At 36.8% G+C, this 19,184-nt stretch overlaps 1 protein-coding gene across 28 annotated transcripts in view; it reads right to left on the bottom strand.

Moving 5' to 3' along the window:
• The window catches only part of DLG2 (discs large MAGUK scaffold protein 2), a 1,831,252-nt gene that overhangs the window by 619,894 nt on the left and 1,192,174 nt on the right, over nucleotides 1–19,184 (bottom strand). For all 28 annotated transcript variants that reach the window (XM_037744434.1, XM_037744428.1, XM_017544957.2 and 25 more), the window contains one exon: nucleotides 826–950. In XM_037744434.1, coding sequence (XP_037600362.1) covers nucleotides 826–950 — 125 coding nt within the window. The remainder of the gene's footprint in view (nucleotides 1–825; nucleotides 951–19,184) is intronic.

The following is a 19,184-nucleotide window of genomic DNA, read 5'->3' as shown; positions in this document are numbered from 1 at the left end:
GATCTCAGATCACTGGGATCAGGTTGAAGCCATTCTCCTGCCTCAGCCTCCAAAGTAGCTGGGATTACAGGTACTTACCACCATGCCCCAGCTACTTTTTGTATATTTAGCAGAGATGAGGTTTTGCCATGTTGACCAGGCTGGTCTTGAACTCCTGACCTCAAGTGATCTATCTGCCTTGGCCTCCCGAAGTGCTGGGATTATAGGTGTGAGCCACTGAGCAAGACCACCCTATGCTCTTCATCTAAATCAGCCTGGTTTCCCTTTTTTCTGAGGGACAACTTGTTCTTTTCTCTGTATTCCCACTCAGATCTGTAGGATTAATGACATAATCATTCAAGACTCAGAGGAAATCTTCCTAGGGGAAGGTTTTTTAGACTCTGTTTTTCTCTCTCTAAACTCCTAGAGAAAGCCCCATAAATGGTTGCTGAATCCGAGAATACATACAATGTCTGTAACACTGCATTATTTTGTTAATGCTATTTATAGTGTATTGTTTGGATAATTACATTATTTGCCCATTAGTTCATATTTATGTTCTTTCCAACTAGACTGAAGGCCTCATCCAAACAAAAGATTTATCTTCATCCCCTCCTCACAGTGCCTGGCTCCATGTTCAGTGTAGCCATCAACAAACACACATCAAATACTAGCTGAAATTCAGTCAGTAGCAAGAGATCTGCAAAGTCATTTCAGGAAGCTTGCCTTAAAAACCTCTTTCAAGTACAGAACTTTTGTAGGATTATTATTCTTCAAGGGTACAAATGTGTCTCATTAATGCAGCAGATTTACTTCCAAAATTATTCTCCTGTTTCAGATCTTTACCTGAGTCTGCCATCCTCTGCTGCAGCACCTCCTGGTATAATCTTCGTAATAAATATGCCAGGATCATCTCCGATGTGGGGATTATCTGTCCCCCCAGCAATACTGAAGCCCAGGCCAGAATTCCCCTGTAGAAACAAAAAGCCGATATTAAATGATGTGTCTGTCACCTAAAACCTAGTTCCTCTTGCTCTCCACATTATCATATTACTACTCAAATGGAAATCAGGTGACAACAGTCTTGTATGCTAAACCATAAGTGCACAGTTAGCAGACAAAGGAAGGTCAGGAAAAACACTCAGGTTTATTTCTGCACTGTAAGGGTGCAAGAGGCATTATATTTTTGCTTTTAAAAATTGCTTCCTTTATGGAGCTATTAAAATCCCTTTATGAAGCAGGAGATGAAAACTTATAAACTGTGTAATATGAAAAATATAAAGAATCATTAGAATATCAATTGCAAAAATTATACATTCATGTGAAAAAGCATGGAAAAAAGTTACATGAAAGTATCTGATTTAATAGAAGAGTGAGCTTGGGTGTTTTCATTTTCTTATTTCTGGTATTGTTGTTCTATTATCACTTATCTGTCAAATAAATGTGTTTCTATGTAACAGAAAACTTCCACTTCAGAAGACAGGGCCCCCTTCTAGAGTCATAATAAACTAGAGATACTTTTGAACAATAAACAGGCTTTAATTTGCAACAGCAATAGAAAAGGCATGCAATAGCGCTGTAGCATGTAAATCTGAGTAGTTTGTATTCTAATAAAGCTTTCATACTTACTCTTGTAGATTATAGTAATTGACATCCACTGTGTGTGTATATATACATATACATATTCATATATGTGTTGATCTCCTTCTAAAGATATATAGATCTAAGGATATATATGCACATATGTATGGAAGGATGTGTATATATATCCTTCTAAAATTTGTTTGTAAGGCAAAATTAAAAGTCCCCCCCAAATCCACAAACCATCTTATCTCTTATTTAGTCTCTTTTAATCCCTCTCTCCATGGCTACATATGATTTCACAACTGTGTTGTAATTTTTTCCAAATCACATTATATTTTAAGCCCTTTCTGTGTCATAGCTAGGTAGTCTTTATTTTATTTATTTATTTATTTATTTAGAGATGGAGTCTTGCTCTGCTGCCCAGGCTTGAGTGCAGTGGTGCAATCTCGGCTCACAGCAACCTCCACCTCCTGGGTTCAAGCAATTCTCCTGCCTCAGCCTCCTGAATAGCTAGGACTCCAGGCATGTGCCACCACGCCTGGCTAATTTTTGTATTTTTAGTAGAGACAGGTTCACCATATTGGTCAGGTTGGTCTTGAACTCCTGACCTCATGATCCATCCAGGTAGTCAGTCTTCATAATTATTCATCGTAAATGGCTTGTCATGTTTCATCAAGGTCACATATCATCACTTATTTTAACAATCCCTTGTCACCAGATATTAAATTTCTCTACATATTCTTATAACAAATAGAACTTACTAAATTTATGATCACTTGATTAATTTCCACTCTTGGGTAAAAAGAGATGAGGACTACAAATTTAGTAGTTATTCCAGCAAAATTAATTAGGGCACTCGATTAGTCAGAAAGGTTCAATGTCAAGATCAGCTATAACTTGATAGCTATACCACTGCAAGTGTCAAGGTAATGTTTAGCAATTTTTATTGACTTAATTAATAAAACTGAATTCCAGAGGGTTGTTTTTACAATTATACACGTATTACATACGTTGAAAGGGTGAAATGAATAACTCAGCTATGGCAACTAAAATCCCACATCTTCATACTTCTGATGTCTTCTCTAATTCTGTTTGCCCTTTGAAAAATTTCAGTGTTCACTGAACAGAGCTATTACTTAATAGCAGTCATATAAACACAAATTTATTTAACATTTATTAAATATAACCTCTGTGCCTGGTACTGGACTAAGTCCTGGACTTACAGTAATAAAAATGTCAGTTTATGAGGCACATGAAGGGGAAATGCAAGTGTAGGAGTGGCTAAGAGGAGAACCAAACACAAAGACTTAGTGACATAGCGGGAAGAACTCATGCAAAAGCCCTTAGGTGAGAAAGGGCATGCCCGACCCAAGGAACAGACAATAAAGTTGGAACAAAGAAAGCAAGAAGGAGAATTGGATAGATATGCCTTAATCATGAGATTTACAAAAGCAGAATGTATGAGAAAGCATTTTGGATTTTAAATACTTATTGACACCAAATGATTGTGTTAGTATTGGTTGAGAATTTCCTATGCAACTGACTAAATTAAGGCTGTAGAGGTTAAGGCCAGATGATTTCAGCCTTCATGGATACTCAAAGCATAGCAGAAAAAGCAGTGACACTCTGGTATCTGGTGATCAGTATATTTCACATACTGTGTAACGTCAACTGCACTGTCAAGTAAGTAGCCATGGAGATAGTGTTTAGCGGACTTAATGAGGCAGTTCTCAAAGATCCAGAGGTTTGGGAAAGAAAAAATGGAAGGATGAGTATTTTCAATGTAATTTGGGTCAAACTCTAAGTACATCAACTAGAGTGTATTCGTTTCACTGTAGTTAGCATCTCAGAAATAATAATTTCTTGATTAATGAGAGTAGGGAAGGAGGCAGACAGAGATTGGGTGATAACCAAATGCTTTCTCCTAATAATGTCAACACGTTTGGAGAGGGTACTCAACACTTTGTCATCTGAGAAAGATATTCATGATCTAACTCTTAACCTTGTCAACTTTATTTCCAGCTTCACACCTTACCACGCCGAAACAATGAACTGAACTGCAGGCTCTTTTCTGCACAGACCTCACTATATTTCATCTCTTGGTGTTTATTCATGCGATTTTCTCTACCAGAAACTTCACGTCTTCTTGACTAGCTGAATTCTTTCCACTTTCGAAGATGTGACTCAGACAGTATCTGCTCGAGGTAATACTAAATTATCACCCCAACTCTTCTCTAGATACATCACTTTTCTGTGTTTTTGCAGATTTTTAGGCTTCCTTGTGTTATGCATTGTGTTATTTTGTAGTTGTCTGTTTCGGAATCTATCTTTCCTTTAAATTGGGCTTGTAGAAGGCAGGATCTGTGTAGTATTCATCTTTGTTTAATTGGAGACTTGTCTAGCACACAGTATTGACACTAAATACCTGATGAATGAATGAACAGAAAAACCAGCCTACTAAGAATGTTTGTGCCCTAACAAGAAGACTCAAAATGGACACAAAAGAAATGTGCAATGTGTTAAGGAATACAATGTCGAAGTAGAAGCCATTTTGCTCTATGCGGCTGCAAGAATAAAAAAGTAGAAAGCTCAGGCATTCAAATTGTGGCGCAGCTAAAGGCTGACAGATAAGATAGAAGTGTTCAGGTTGGAGATGCACTATGCTGGAAGGGATAGAGGGTCCTTCACTCAAGAGGTATTTGGCTAGTCACTGGGCATAAGGGACTCAGGCATCTATTGAAAGGTTAAAGTGGATGATTTTAAAGGATTCTTTTGGTAAATGTAGGAAGACTGTTCTTGCCAACAGAGAAAAGGGGATGTTTTCGGGACATTTAGTTGGGGGGGGGCGTAGATAACTGTCAAATTCTTAAAACTTAATCTGTGAATCAACGTATCTTTGAAATAATAGCTTTGATATCAACTTAGAAACATTTAACCACTTTTTTTTTTTTTTTTTTTTTAAGAATTGACTGCAACATGGAGAAAATTGTGGCTCTGCCATTTTCTAATGTACATTCCCCAGTCCCCAAACCCACTCTGAGGAAAAGAATGAATATATTTAGGAAATCTACAATGGAAAACAGGTAGGTAGAGACAGAAGGTGTAACTTGCCCTGTATTTCTGGTCCCAAAGGATCCCTGAAAGCTTTTGTGTTTCAATTAAAACTAGCCTGCCAGCTGGGTCTGGCCAGTCACCTGGTTCTTTACCAGAGATTCATCTGAATTCCGCCAAGGAAATGATTTAAAGAGCTTTCACCTCCCTTTATTGTTCTCTTCCAGCCTTCCCTTTTAAGTCTTTGCTACCAGCCAGCAGCATTTAGTAGAAAGAAGGACAGATGCAAAAGTGTCAGTGAAATTGCTGCCTGCTGCTCTCTACAGCTAAATCACTTCAATCCCCTGACAATCGTCCCAGAGCCTGCCAGCTGCAGGGACAGATCTCAGCTCCTCTCTTCTCTGAGCAGCAATCTCTCCACGTGAACAGGCAGACCCTTGGTTGACACTCTTAGATCCTAAAAATTGTGACTAATTAACTGAGTGTTGATCCCTGATGCAGTCAATGGAAACTTCGAAGTGCCATGCTGGTAAGGGCAGTCCCTGTAAAAGGGTTCTGGGTGGAATGCTGTGTCCTTGCAGTTGGGCAGATTCCATGATGGATGAATGTCACTGGCATGGACCATTTTTTCTCCTAATTGTTCACATTTGCTGACTCTTCCCAGGAGCACAAACGCATTCTCTAGCCAAATGGCAGTTCCTGTTTCATATACTACACACCATCTCCTCACAGAGAGAGAATCCACAAAAAGGAAAGACGGTTTTCAAATATTATAAATATAATGTCTCCAGGAAAGCCCCACTTTTATTAAAAGTTTATTTCCCAAATGAAAATTACTCTCAAAATGGGGTTATATAACAATAATAATAAAAAAGAAATAGCAATGTTATAATCACAGTCATTTATATATAATGTTCTACTAACAAGGAATTTTTATTTCTAGAATTTTCCTACTTTAAAATACTGCTTGACCTGATCATTTGATTCTAGGATTTTATTCTAAAGAAATAATCAGAGAAGCATGAAAAGATTTGTGTTCAAGGCATGTTGCATTGTTTTTCTATTGTTAAAAAAACAACTGAAAACTGACATCCATATAATGGAGAAATGATTAAAATACTGTGGTACATTTATCTGAACGTGTGGATAGTTTGGAGTCATTAAAATTGTAATGCTATTGAATAATAATGACATGGACTTAACCCAGGTGCCCATCAATGGTGGACTAAAAGAAAATGTGGTACATATATACCATGGAATACTACACAGTCATAAAAAAGAATAAAGTCATGTCCTTTGTAGCAACATGAATGCAGTTAGAGGCCATTATCCTAAGTAATCCAAAAACAGAAAACCAAACACTGCATGTTCTCGCTTGTAAATGGGAGCTAAACACTAGGTACACATGAACATAAAGATGGAGGCAACAGATACTCAGGAGTACAAGAGGGAAGGAGGAGGGAAGGGGAAAAACGTTAAAACACTGCCTATCTGGTGCTATCCTCACTTTTTAGGTGATAGATTCAATTGTACTCCAAATCTCAGCACCATGCAATATATCTTTTTAACCAATATGCATGTGAACCCTCAGAATCTAAAATAAAGATTAAAAATAAAAAATAATATATAATTTCAGTTCTATTAATAAAAATGGAAAATGTTGATTATATAAATGTGAGAAAAAAGTGACATTTTAATTACAGTATGATTGCCACTGAAGATATTTAAAATGACTTAATTTTAACAAGAAACTTATTAATTTAAACTAATAGCAAAATTGCTTAAATAATTTGAAGTACCTAAGAAGGGGATTTTAAAAAATTATATAGCCCCAAGTAAAATGCTAAAAGTATTTTCAAGAGAACTAACATTTATTGCATGTTTATTCTATGCTAAACACTAATATAGGTTTCTTACAATTTCCTTTGTGGTGGATTGTATTATTCTCTTTTTAGATATTAAAGTGAAAATCAACAAGAAAACAAACAAAAAATGAGGCTGAGAGGAGTGAAGTAACTCACTTGTCAGGCTTCAATTACTGTTTTATTTTCTTAATCTCACATTGTCTCTTCTGAGTTCAAAAACTAATTTGATGGTAGGGAAATAAGAGAAATTTTAGTTCTAATGAACCACTTCATTGGATTTTTGGAAAAGATTTAAACTTCTATCAGCATTGTGAAAATATTTCAAAACATTTCTAAGAAAGTAGTATGGTTGAATGGAAAAGCATAGGTCTGGGTCGTTTTTTATGAAATTTATCCAATGCCACACAGATAGCAATGGCAGAGGTCTGGGTCATTTTTATGAAATTTATCCAAATTCTGCCATTGCTATCTGTGTGGCATTGGATAAATTTCATAACATTGAGTCTAGTTTTGTCATCTGTCAAATGGAGATAATGAGATGAAGGCAAACGTCACAGGCTTTCACCTCATTATCTCCACAAGCACAGCACGTGGGTGAGGATCAAGCAATGTTAGTTCAATTTCTTTGATTTCATTCCTTTGGTTTGATGCATAGCACTGTTTAAAGGGTCCTTACTAGTTTGAGGGCAGCAAGGGAGAATAGATGTCAGACAACGTATTCTTTAATTCATGCCTTAATTATTGATCCAACAAATATGACTGAATGCATTTTAACCTACACTGATAATATATGGCACTTTTCTTAATAAAATAACTTAGCCAGAAATACTAAATTTGGGGGAAAGATGAGGTTACAGTATTAAAACCTTAGATAAATAACAGCTAGATAAAGAAAGACTCAAACAGTGTTTTTTAACCTTCTAATATCCATGTTCTAGCTGATAAATGTTGAAATTGTATATTCCTCTCAACGACCTCAAGATTCCTATATGCTTTCCTTAACCCAGGACCATCTGTCAATTCCTTTTGCTACTTGCTAACCATCATCAATATTCAAGTTTACTTTCTGCTATTTGCTCCAGCAAAGACTTTTGTTTATTTTAATTTAATAGCGTTTATACTACAAAACAATATATATGTTGTTTTCAAATATAATATACCTCAGCCCCTAAACTGTTAATTTCTGATATGCACCCAGATTAAAAATTACTAGCCTACCACTTGAACATTGGCCAATGAAGATAATAGAATAGTGAGCAATATAAGTAGGTAGAATAAAGATATCAAAAAGATTAAAACAGGTAATAAGGAGTTAAAGAACTATTTAAGCTACATGCCAGAAGAAAAATGTCACTTGATAGAAAGGCATGTTGGTTGGCAAATAATCTTCCAAATTGCCCTGGAAGTCATTTTACTTTGAACAGTAAATCTGGAGTGGTACAATGAATAAAAAGGTGTATTTTTCATATACATTTCTTGTTAAAATTACTTAAAGTCTTTCCCACATCCACTTTCTGTCTCATGTTACCATATCCAAATATGAACAGCTCCAAGTCTATTACTAGGATGTAAAGGTGAGAAAAGAAAGCAGACATTTCTAACTACCACTGCTAAATGAAAATTTTTCCCCTCAATTTTTAATTTAATATTTATATGCTAATAATGTATGTGTCCTGGAATAAAGTGCTTAGTCTAGGAATAAGAAATGCCTTTTTCACAATTATACAATCTCCAGGAATTGCATTTAGGATGCCCCACAGTTTGTTCTATTAAATTGTACTTTTCTGGAAGTTGCTGAGTAGAAAGCCCATCAGGAGACTATTTCATTTGGGGATTGGTACATGTTTACATTAAAATGCTTTAACAAGATGGGGAGGGTAGATAGGAGGCAGTTCAACAAATAGGTGGAGAGAGGATGCCAGATTACTGTAGACCAAAGAACTCCTGAGAAGCAAAGAAAAATAAACACACTGAAAGTAGATTATTATCTGCGTGTGTGTATGTGTGAGTGTATGTGTGTAAGAGAGAGTTTCAGCCTTAGGGTGTGTGTGTGTGTGTGTGTGTGTGTGTGTGAGACAGAGAGAGAGAGAGAGAGCGCAAGAGACAGAGAGAGAAAGGGAGACAGAGAGAGTGTTTTAGCCTTAGGGGAGATACATGGCAGTATCTAAAGAGAAGGAGACAAAGCAGAGGAAATATTTTGGAGGATGGCAGGGAGGGAACTGAAGCATGTCTGTAGTCTTAAGGAAACAAGCCCCTGGGAAAGAGAGATGGAAGGTACAGGAGAGAAGGGAGCGTGCAAAAAACATCATCCTGAAGGAGGAATGAAAATGGGACCCAGAGTTCAGATTCTTTGAGTCCCACAGTAGGTACTACTTAATTGCATGTGGTATAGCCACATGGTAAAATAGCAGTGTATAAGTTTATATTCTGACATGAAAAGATCTTTACGAAACAGCTATAGGTAAAGCAAGTAGGAGATGATTTAGGATTTAAACTTTGACCTCACTTTACAATATGCATGCATTAAAAAAGTTTAGATATATGCTCATTAATTTATGTATAGTGGTTGTCACTGACCATCAGCATTGGAGATATTTTTATTTTGTCATTTTGAGCAGATACATCTTTAATTTTTCCTTATAAATACATCCTGCGATGAGCACAAATGCCTGTATACACATACACACACATATTACACTTATACAACATGTAACATAGGAACACATGAGTTTGCTTTTGACCAAGCATAACTCAGGCATGGGTAGGGGAAGGGATACTTTCCTCTCTGAGATAAGAGTAACCGAGTTCCTACAGCGAAGTTACAGTATTATTTTAAGGTGGAACAAATTAAAAGTCATTTTAAGGTAGAGGGGGATGTAAATCAAGCTGAAGGAGATCTTAACTGATTAGATGTCTTTACTCCATATACTTAGAATTCAGGACATCAGAGGGAATGTCTAGAATGAAGCTGAGAACTTAAATAAAGCTTTTAGTGGTTGGAACTGCAGCTTTGAGGCAAAAGAGAGGAGATACTTAGGAATCAGCTGGAGTCTGCTAAGCAGCAACATGGTGGGATGCCATCAGTGCGTTATGGTATTTTCTCCCACAGAGCTTAGTAATTTTGAACAGTGAAAGGGATAATGTGGTTGCTTTAGGTCTGAAGCTTGGGGAAAATTGTTGTTGACTTTGTAATTGATGAGTAGTATGTTAGAAAGGATAGGAAAGTGTGAGAAGCAAGGAGGATGCTCATAGACGGGAAGAACAGAAGAGGGTACAAAGACTGAGATACAACAAGGTGAAAATATAGATTTAAGGAGAACGGGATGGAAGAGGGAGCAGCAAGATGTGGATGTTGACAGATTTCAGGGATCAAGATTTCAGAGATAAAGCAGCCAGTCATATTGGTATAGTAAAGGTCAAGTTATAAGAGTGTATTGAAGTGATGATCAAGTCAGGGTAGTTGAGCTGACACGGAAGTTTCCCATGAAGATAGAAGGAGATTTAAAAAAAAAAAGATAGTAAAGAAATAAAAAATGGCTAATATTTTTCAGTGAAAGTGAGGAAAGACCTAGGGTAGAAGGAGAGAACAATGAAAAGACGAGGAGTATGATGTGAGGCAGCGTGGCAGTTAAGTGCTCCAGGCAGAGCAACAAGATGTGCTAAGGCCTAAAGAAAAAGAGAGCTTGACTTGTTCAAGAAACTAAAATGAGACCAGAACAGTTACGCACTGGTAAGAAAAGGAAGGAAGAGTTGAGGTTAGAGAGGGTAGCAGGGGGTCAGACACTGGGGACACAATAGGTTTTGGGGTCATAAAAGGCTTAAAACAGAGGAACCTGTTTTAAGGTTTTACCTGATCTAGTTTAAGATTATACTTTTTATTGTGTACAAACTTATTGGAGAGTGCTAAAGGGGGGAACAGGGAGGCAAGTTACTGTAGTCCAGCTCAGAAATTGATGGCATCCGAACTAGGCTGATAGCAACAGGGATGGCAATATTTGAGGCATGATTTGAAGGTAGAAATGACAGGACTTGCTGATGGCTGGAATGTGAAAGGGAGGAAAAGAGAAGAATTCAAAGATGATGTATAGCGGGACAGGGATGCCGTACATGACATGAGAAGACTGAGGTGAGGATGGGGAAACCAGCTTGGGAGATGTCAATCAAGACTTAGCCTTGGGTCTTTTTTGGTTTGCCAAATATGTTGGTGTTAATGAAGAGAAAGAAAAAATATTGACACCTCAGAAACATATAAGCATCACTCATTTAAGTGCTTTCTATATGTCAGATACTATGCTAGACCTTACAATTGCCTCCTCAAGGAAGTCAAGATGCTGGCCAGTAAAGAGGGTGGGTTATTGCAGGAATATCAGAAAAAAAGTTCTAAGCAGTTACCTACCTTGGTCCCCACTACTCTTTAAGGGTATATGAGAACGTTTTCTGAGTGACAGGCCCAGGAGCATGGGCTTTCCTGGAGAAACTAGGTTATCTGAATAAAGAGCAATATGACAAATGTGATGCTTTACCATGATTAATTCAAGGGTTTATGTATTTAGAATGCTGAATTTAGAATAGGCTGGATGGATTGAGCCAGAAAGCAAGGAGAGCTATACGGGATCAAATAAAATATTTAAGCTGTGAATTCTTAAGATCTGACTTAAGATGCTGTCAATGATACTCCAACTATAAAATTTCTAAGTGACATCAGTCTTGTGTCCTGTAACAGTATGTATCTGAAATGCCACTAGCTGCAAATATGTACTTCTCAACAGCTCCCAGCATAGTTTAATTTGTTGATCATTTTTCCAGTATAAGCTGGTAACAATGGAGTGAGTCCCTCTTTGGTAGTCCCACCAAGTCTTCTGCTTCTAATGACATCTCTGCCTGTGTTTGGTAAAGGATTACAGCAGAGATGTCTATTTAGATTGCTTTGCATATTGAAAATAAGAAAGAAACAAGAATGTTCATCAATTCCTATTACCACTGCAAGAAATCTGATGGTTAGCCTTGACTCCTGCCTGCCCAACGGCCCCTACATTTTATTAAAACTCAAATCTTATTGATTCTACCCCTGAAATACCCCTTAAATTCATCCAGCTCCTCTCGACTTCTACCATCACTGCCTAGTTTAGAACATCTTTAGTTCTCCTCATTGGTTTCTTAGCTTCTGCACCTGACTCACTTCGCTCCTTCCTTCTCTTGCTAGGATGTGTTCAAAACAACAGATAAACTTGTATTCCTGTAAAATCACTTCCCTTTAAAATGGTAACATGCGATTAACCAATTGCATCTCTGACTTAAGCCTTTAACACTTACCCTTTGCTTTACCAACCTTGACTAGGCCAAGAGGGATAGAAACAGATACTTGCTGTCATCTATTAGGTGCTACACCCTTGGAATGGATAAAGAAAACAAGCTCTGTAATCACTTCTGCTGTGTTTAGATTCTAGTGCTACTATTTCTTGGCTTGTGACCCTAAACAATTCTCAAATTTTCTGAACTATAGCTTCTTCACCTGAACAAAAGGAATAATAATATCTTTTGCGTTGTTTATAAACCAGTAGTACTCAAAATATCTTCAAGGTCAAGTAAATAATAATATGTTACTTGTCTTCTTACTATTCTTTTTGGCTTTAAAAAATAAAGCTATTTTTAATTTTTAAATGTTATGTTAGTATGTAATGGGTTTGTTATTGTTATTTATAAATTAACAAATTATTATTTTTAAAAACTTTGAGTTTTAATTTCTAGTATGGTAAATATTGTGGACAGAATGCCTATAAACAATACAGGAGCTTTCATGAACTTGAACTGTAAAAAGGATCCTGAGACCAAAATGTTTAAGAACTGTTTTTATAAATACTTTATTATATAATTCTGATAAAGCATTGAACATGATACATTGGGGGGCTCAATAAATGTCAGCAAGCCTATTTACACCAAGGGCTCTCGATAGCATTAGCCAGTGTTAAAATTTCTTGAAATTGCCCTTGATTATTATCCATTTTTCTTAATTTGAAAGTGAGCTCAAGGAGCTGAGGCAGCAGAGTGCTTGAGGGGGGGAGGATGGAGGTGGATCCATTATAGTTGAATGCTTATCAAATTAATCATATTGTTCACCACCTCAGAACATGCTATAAGCAACCAACTCCTAAAGAGAAAAGATTTTTCAATTTGATGTGTTTTTCCGCCGCTGCACTGAGATTTGAAAAGCATGCACAGGTTTCCCACTTCCTCATGTCTGGTATGACTTCGCATTCCTTTTTTGTTTGTTTGTTCTGAGACAGGTTGAAGTGCAGTGGCATGATCTCTGCTCACTGCAACTTCTTTCACTTCAGCTTCCCAAGTAGCTGGCAGTACAGGCACACACAACCACACCTGGCTATTTTTTTATTTTTTATTTTTTTTTGTAGAGACAGAGTTTTGCCATGTTGCCCAGCCTTTGCATTCTTGTACCAAGTATGCCGTCAGTTACAGGCTTCTTAAAGCTATGTTGAGTCTATAGTTTTACATTCCATTTGACAAATGCAAGGCCTATTGCAGAGGTAAGGATTTCAAAGACCTTTTTGTTTTAGGCAACTTTATTTGTAGAGTCTATTTCCTTACTAAAAGACATCATTTGTAAATGTCAAAGCTATGTTAACATCAGCACTTCTTTGACCCAAGAATCCACACTCCCCTCAACTCACCACTGTCACTTGGCTCAAAATCTATTCATTGGTATTCAAACAATTCTAACTTCAGAGTGCTGCCCATAAAACCTAGGCCCAGGAAAAAGAAATATTTTCTGGAAGCAAGTGACTTCAATGCTCCATCACAGGTATATGCTGGGGGAGGGGAGATAGAGATAGGCAAAGGCTGGATTGTGTGCACTCATTCCCCTTAGGAGTATATTTGCTTTCTTTGCAACCCTGAGCATTTTGGTTAATATCTAAATGCTTTAGCTTTTGTATGGGACAAAAAAAAAATTAAGTCTTGAACACCTTTGTTCTTTGACTTCTTGTGTCCTTCTTCTCCCTTACTAGACTGCAATCATCATGTCCCCTTTGAGGGTCTTTTAATATTTTAAGTATATTTCTGCCTTGCAGACTTTGTATTTTCTCTTATATCTACCTCTAGGATTTTCACACCCTTATTCTTCAGATCTCAGGTCAAGTGTCACCACCTCAAAGGAGCCTGCCCTAAAAGGAACAAACTACTCTTCTCATTACCATCTTTGGTCACTTCCTATCTTATCGCCCTGGTATTTTCTTCATGTCCTTTATCACCATCTACCTTTATTTTGTTAACTGTTTATTTATTTATGTATGAATACCTCACTAGAGTATAAGCTTCAGGAGGCAGGAGCCTTTCTGTCATTTTCACCACTAACTGTATTCTCAATTTCTAGAACAGCATCAGACACATAATAAACATTCAAGAAATATGTGTCTAAGAAATGAGTGATTCAATCAATAAGACATGATAATACAGTGAAAAGAGTGTAAGTTTTAGAGCTGATAGACTGGAATTTGATTCCTGCTATGAGTTCGCTATGTCCTCCAAATTTGTGTGTTGGAAACTTAATCTCCAGTGTAACAGCATTGCCAAGTGGAGCCTTTGTGGAGTTAAATGATTCTGGACTTTATTTATTAAGTGTGTGACTTTGAGCTAGCTTCTTACCTCCTTTTAGTGTTCTCATTTTAAAACAGTGATTGTTAAACTCTTGTGAAGAATGATGTTTTCAAGCGTAAAAGCATTCAATATTGTTTGGCACATAAAAGGTACTCAGTAAAAAGGATATTGCCACCCTGCTCAATCTAAATACTTTCCATGTTGTATTAGTCCATTCTCATGTGGCTAATAAAGACACACCCAAGACTGGGTAATTTATGAAGGAAAGAGATTTAATGGACTCACAGTTCCACTTGGCTGGGGAGGCCTTACAATCATGGCGGAAGGTGAAGGAGGAGCCAAGGCACATCTTACAGGATGGCAGGCAAGAGAACGTGTGCAGGGTAACTGCCCTTTTATAAAACCATCCGTTCTTGTGAGACTTATTCACTATCAGGAGAACAGTATGGGAGAAACCCACCCCCGTGATTCCCTCCCATGACATGTAGGGATTATGAGAACTACAGTTCAAGATGAGATTTGGGTGAGGACACAGCCAAACCAGATCATATGTGTATGATAAGTAAAGCTAAAGCCCTAACAGCAAAAAATTTACCATTGTGTGAGGAAGCAGGATATATAAACATAAAATGACCTTAAATTTCAGTATATGTTAAGTGTCAAATGAATGTCAGAGGGACAAGTGAAATCTGCATTGGCTCCCTACTGCTTAGAGAATAAAGTCCAAATTTATTACGCATAACACTTATGGCATTTTGTTATTATGCTGCACTTTGCTTTCCAAAGTCCATTTCTCACTGTGGTTTTCCACTTATGCATCACCTACTCAAACCCAGTATTCATTTTTTTTTTTTTTTGATAAGCCTTGTAACTTTGCTCTCATACTTTCCCTCACCTTTTATTAAAATTCTTCCTTTAGGGCCTGAATTAACTGTCATTTGCTCTAAGAAGTCTCACCTGATTTCACGCTACCCAATCCTTACAAATGAGAGCAACTGCTCCCACTTCTAAGGTGCCAGAGGACAGCTGCTATACCTCTCCTAAGGCGCTTTATCTTTGGCTTTGTGTTGGGACTATATGTGTATTTGCCTTCTTTTTTAGCCTAACCTTTGGTTATCTCTGGTTTATCTTAGTCATTTGGAAAATTCTGTGCATATCACAGGTGTTCCATCATTATAGTTAGATGAATAAATTAATTTAAAATGAACGAGAAAAGTAGGAGACTTGGTTTTCTACTTGGGTCTTTCAGTTTAAGTCTATGCTTTTCTCATCTCCCTCCATTCCTCCTCCCAACTCCTACTTATAGTTCCCCCGAAACAATCATTCCATTTCCATTTCCATGCCTTCTTTTCTCATGTCTCTAAACTTGGTTCAAGCATCATCTCCTCTGCGAGGCTTGTGTGACTTAATAGTGTGTTCATATAACCAGTTGGGTTCAGTTACTCCTAGAGTGCATTGAACTTACTTCTGCTACCACATTTATCAGTTATATTATAAAGTTATATTTGTTAAAAAAAAAAAAACTATGTTAATGTAACTTATGGCTACCTTTAGCCATGGCTGGTACAAAATAAATATGCAATCCGTATTTGTCAAATAAATAAATTAATGCAAACTTTGTTTTTATTGATATTACCATGGTAAGCACTTTATAAGCTTTATTTATTTATCTTTTTTTTTGAGACAGAGTCTCAATTTTGTTGCCCAGGCTGGAGTGCAATGGCACAATCTCAATTCACTGTGACCTCTGCCTGCCAGGTTCAAGAAATTCTCCTGCCTCAGCCTCCTGAATGGCTGAGATAACAGGCACATACCACCATGCCCAGTTAACTTTTTGTATTTTTAGTGGAAACGAGGTTTCACCATGTTGGTCAGGCCGGTCTTGAACTGCTGACCTCAGGTAATCCACCTGCCTTGGCCTCCCAAAGGAGGGATTACAGGCATGAGTCACCACTGCCTGGCTGGCTATATTTTAGTAATTCCTCTAATTAGAATATTTAAATATATGTTCATTTATGTTTATTAATGCTTCTATCAACTACAAAAGATCAAGCTGCTCACCATTTGAAGAAGAAAAAACTTGTTCATCCTCCTGCTGCATCAAAGGTATACATAGTAATAGTTTGCCCAATGGAAGCCTGAGAAACTAATTTGCCTCCATGTTTTCCCCTTAATTCCCTAATCACAGGCAAAATCCAATCAGGCTTTATGAGAAAATAAACCTTGAAATCTAGTTCATATTTCTCTTAGAGTCTTCTCTTATCTACTAGGTAAGGTATAGCCTAAATCATTTTTCTCTAACGAGTTCATATTTGACAAAAGATTTAAGAACACAATATAAAACATTTCAATTCTCAGTATCAATTCTAAAGTACTTCTACATCTGAAGGTAAAGTAAATAAACTGAATTAGAGTGAGCACAGAGGTATATATTTCTTTTAGAAAGTACTTAACTGTAAAAAATCTCTTTGGTTCTTTACTTATCCTTTCAGCAGCAGAAGCGGGAAAATGGGGCATCTATTTTCTTCTAATTTGTGGTAGAAATAAACTTCATTTTTATGATTCAGGCATCAAAAATATATTTTCCAGTCACTTCTTTGATTCCCTAAAGTATCTTCTGGCAAAAAGCAGAACTGACAAAAAATATTTGCCTATCATGGTACTGTAGGCAGGTTAATAACTCTCATTGAGGCATAAATATGACTTGCCACATTCTGCTATTTTCAATCCTTTGTGAATACACTTCAAAATCTAAACGTGTTTATAAGTCCTCTAATATCTGCCACATTACAATAAATGATAGACCAACCTCCAGGGTATTGGCTTTGACCTCAAGCAAATTATACAATAATGTTTCCTTCAAAGTTTCTGTGCATGCAACTCCTTCTCTCCCAGAAGAAACATCTACCAGATGGCAAAAGTGACAACCTCAGGAAAAAAAAAATTAAAGCTGAGTTGAAAATGACAGCTTCTTCAGAAGGTCGGGGCACAAATTTCTGGTAGCAAAGCATGACACAGCTTTTTAGAGATAAAACCTTATTACCCAAATACCGCTATTTTACAGCACTTAATATTGAATGGTGGTACATCTGCCAGAGGACATATTGCTCTCTCATCCTAGGATGAATCCAAAAGATTTTAACCAACATGGCAAAGTAGGGGTGGGTGAGACCATATGTGGATGAGAGTTTTATTTTATCACAACTGGATTCACATATGTATATGAATTTCATTTACATCATATATACAAATATATATCATGTATTCATATAGGTAATATATTCATACATACACATGTAAACCATATTGTAAAAGACTGAACTTATACAGTAAATAAGTGTTGTATTTGTTTAACAGTCATGCCTAGATTTAAAGCAAGAAATCTTAAAGAAGTTATATTAAAAAAGCATCTTTATTTTTTGAAGTGCCCCATTTTTACCTACTTTTTACCTCTCTCAAACAAGCATATGTATCAAACTTCACAAAACAGAACAAACCTCTAAGAATTTCACTTCTTAAAAAGATATTTAGAAACAGTACATCCTGGCCAACATGGTGAAACCCCATCTCTACTAAAACATAAAACCTAGCTGGGTATGGTGGTGCACACCTGTAGTTCTAGCTACTCAGGAGGTTGAGGCAGGAGAATCACTTGAACTTGGGAGGCAGAAGTTGCAGTGAGTTGAGATCACGTCACTGATCTCCGGCCTGGTGACAGAGTGAGACTGTCTCAACAAAAAAAGAAATAGTATATGAATCCTTTTATATTTGGCTTATAACATCCAATTTAGTTACCTATAATAAGGCTCAACTTAGAAGCTAAGCCACCCTTTCTTGAAAAGTATGGATGTATTTAGGGACAAACACAAATAAAATGAAAGGATAGAAAAATTCCTATGATATGAAATGCCTCCTACTAACTTTGTCCTGGAACATTTATTTCCTTTGTGTGGAGGATGTAGGCAGTATACTTTCCATTAATTGATTTTTCAGAGGCGTGGCTGGAAGGGGAGGACTAGGAAGAGAATTGGCTGGATACCCGAAGTCATTTCAACTGCAATTCATCCAAAGGCAAAGGGAAGAATTGGCCAGTCTTTTGGTGAGGTGGATACTCTTTTTGACTCTTTGAAAAAGAAGGTAATTCTCAAGTGTTCCTAATATCTATAGGCTTGTTTGACATTCCATCCCCGTTTATCAACTATAAAACCTTGTCCACTGTCTGTCTATTTCAGTATGTTAAAAGGTATATACATACTAGTATGTAACCTGAAAATAGGTTACATTATATCTAAGGAGGGGCAAACGATTCTCAAGTTCTAAAGTCTATGCACTTTTATAAAAGTCAATTTGTTACAAAAATGAAAAGAGTGGAAGGACCGCAAAGAAGAAAGAAAAGAAGTAAAATATTGAAAAAAACCCTCTACTATTTGCAGAGAGATAGGACTATGGGTCATGGACTACGTTAGGTACTCTGTGTAATGAAAAAAGTGAGTTTTAAAGTCAGTCCTCAAAAGTACTCTCCTCTGCTTCTTAGTATATGTTTCATTGGTAAGATACTATTTTCTGAGTCTGTTTCAACATTTGCAAAATGGTATAATAATACTTCATAGAGTTGTTGTGAGGGTTAAAAGTAATTAAAATGTGTAATGCACTTTGCAGGAGGCATGCAATAAACTGCTCCTGTTTCATACTGATAATTTCATATTACTTTGGGTTATCAGATCTTGGTATAAGTTCACCTATTCTCTCTATAAAGCAAAAATCAAGTCACAGCTTTGTCTATGCCATACTTGTAGTCATAAGATATTATTACATATAATTCTCCAATAACCCTGGATCCTCTACAGCTGGACCCTGGAATCAAGGTATGAGGCCTCTAGTGCAGATAAAGACATTTTAAATGTAGTCCTTTCGGTGAGTTTTGTCTCTAAGCTCCTGTGCTCGGGGTACAGTATGAATCCTGCTTACTTTCAATCCAACTCTGTAGTAAACTGCTATTCAGAGTCTCCAGTGTGAATGCTGGCCTCCTACTTCAGAAGGAGTGCTCTGAAAAGTCAAGCCTCTAAGATATATTATTTAACCAATCCCTTAAGC

Source organism: Cebus imitator, unplaced genomic scaffold, assembly GCF_001604975.1.
Source record: "Cebus imitator isolate Cc_AM_T3 unplaced genomic scaffold, Cebus_imitator-1.0 Scaffold174, whole genome shotgun sequence".
NCBI lineage: Eukaryota > Metazoa > Chordata > Mammalia > Primates > Cebidae > Cebus > Cebus imitator.
Note: the sequence above shows the minus strand (reverse complement) of the source record. Positions and strands in the feature narration are given on the sequence as shown.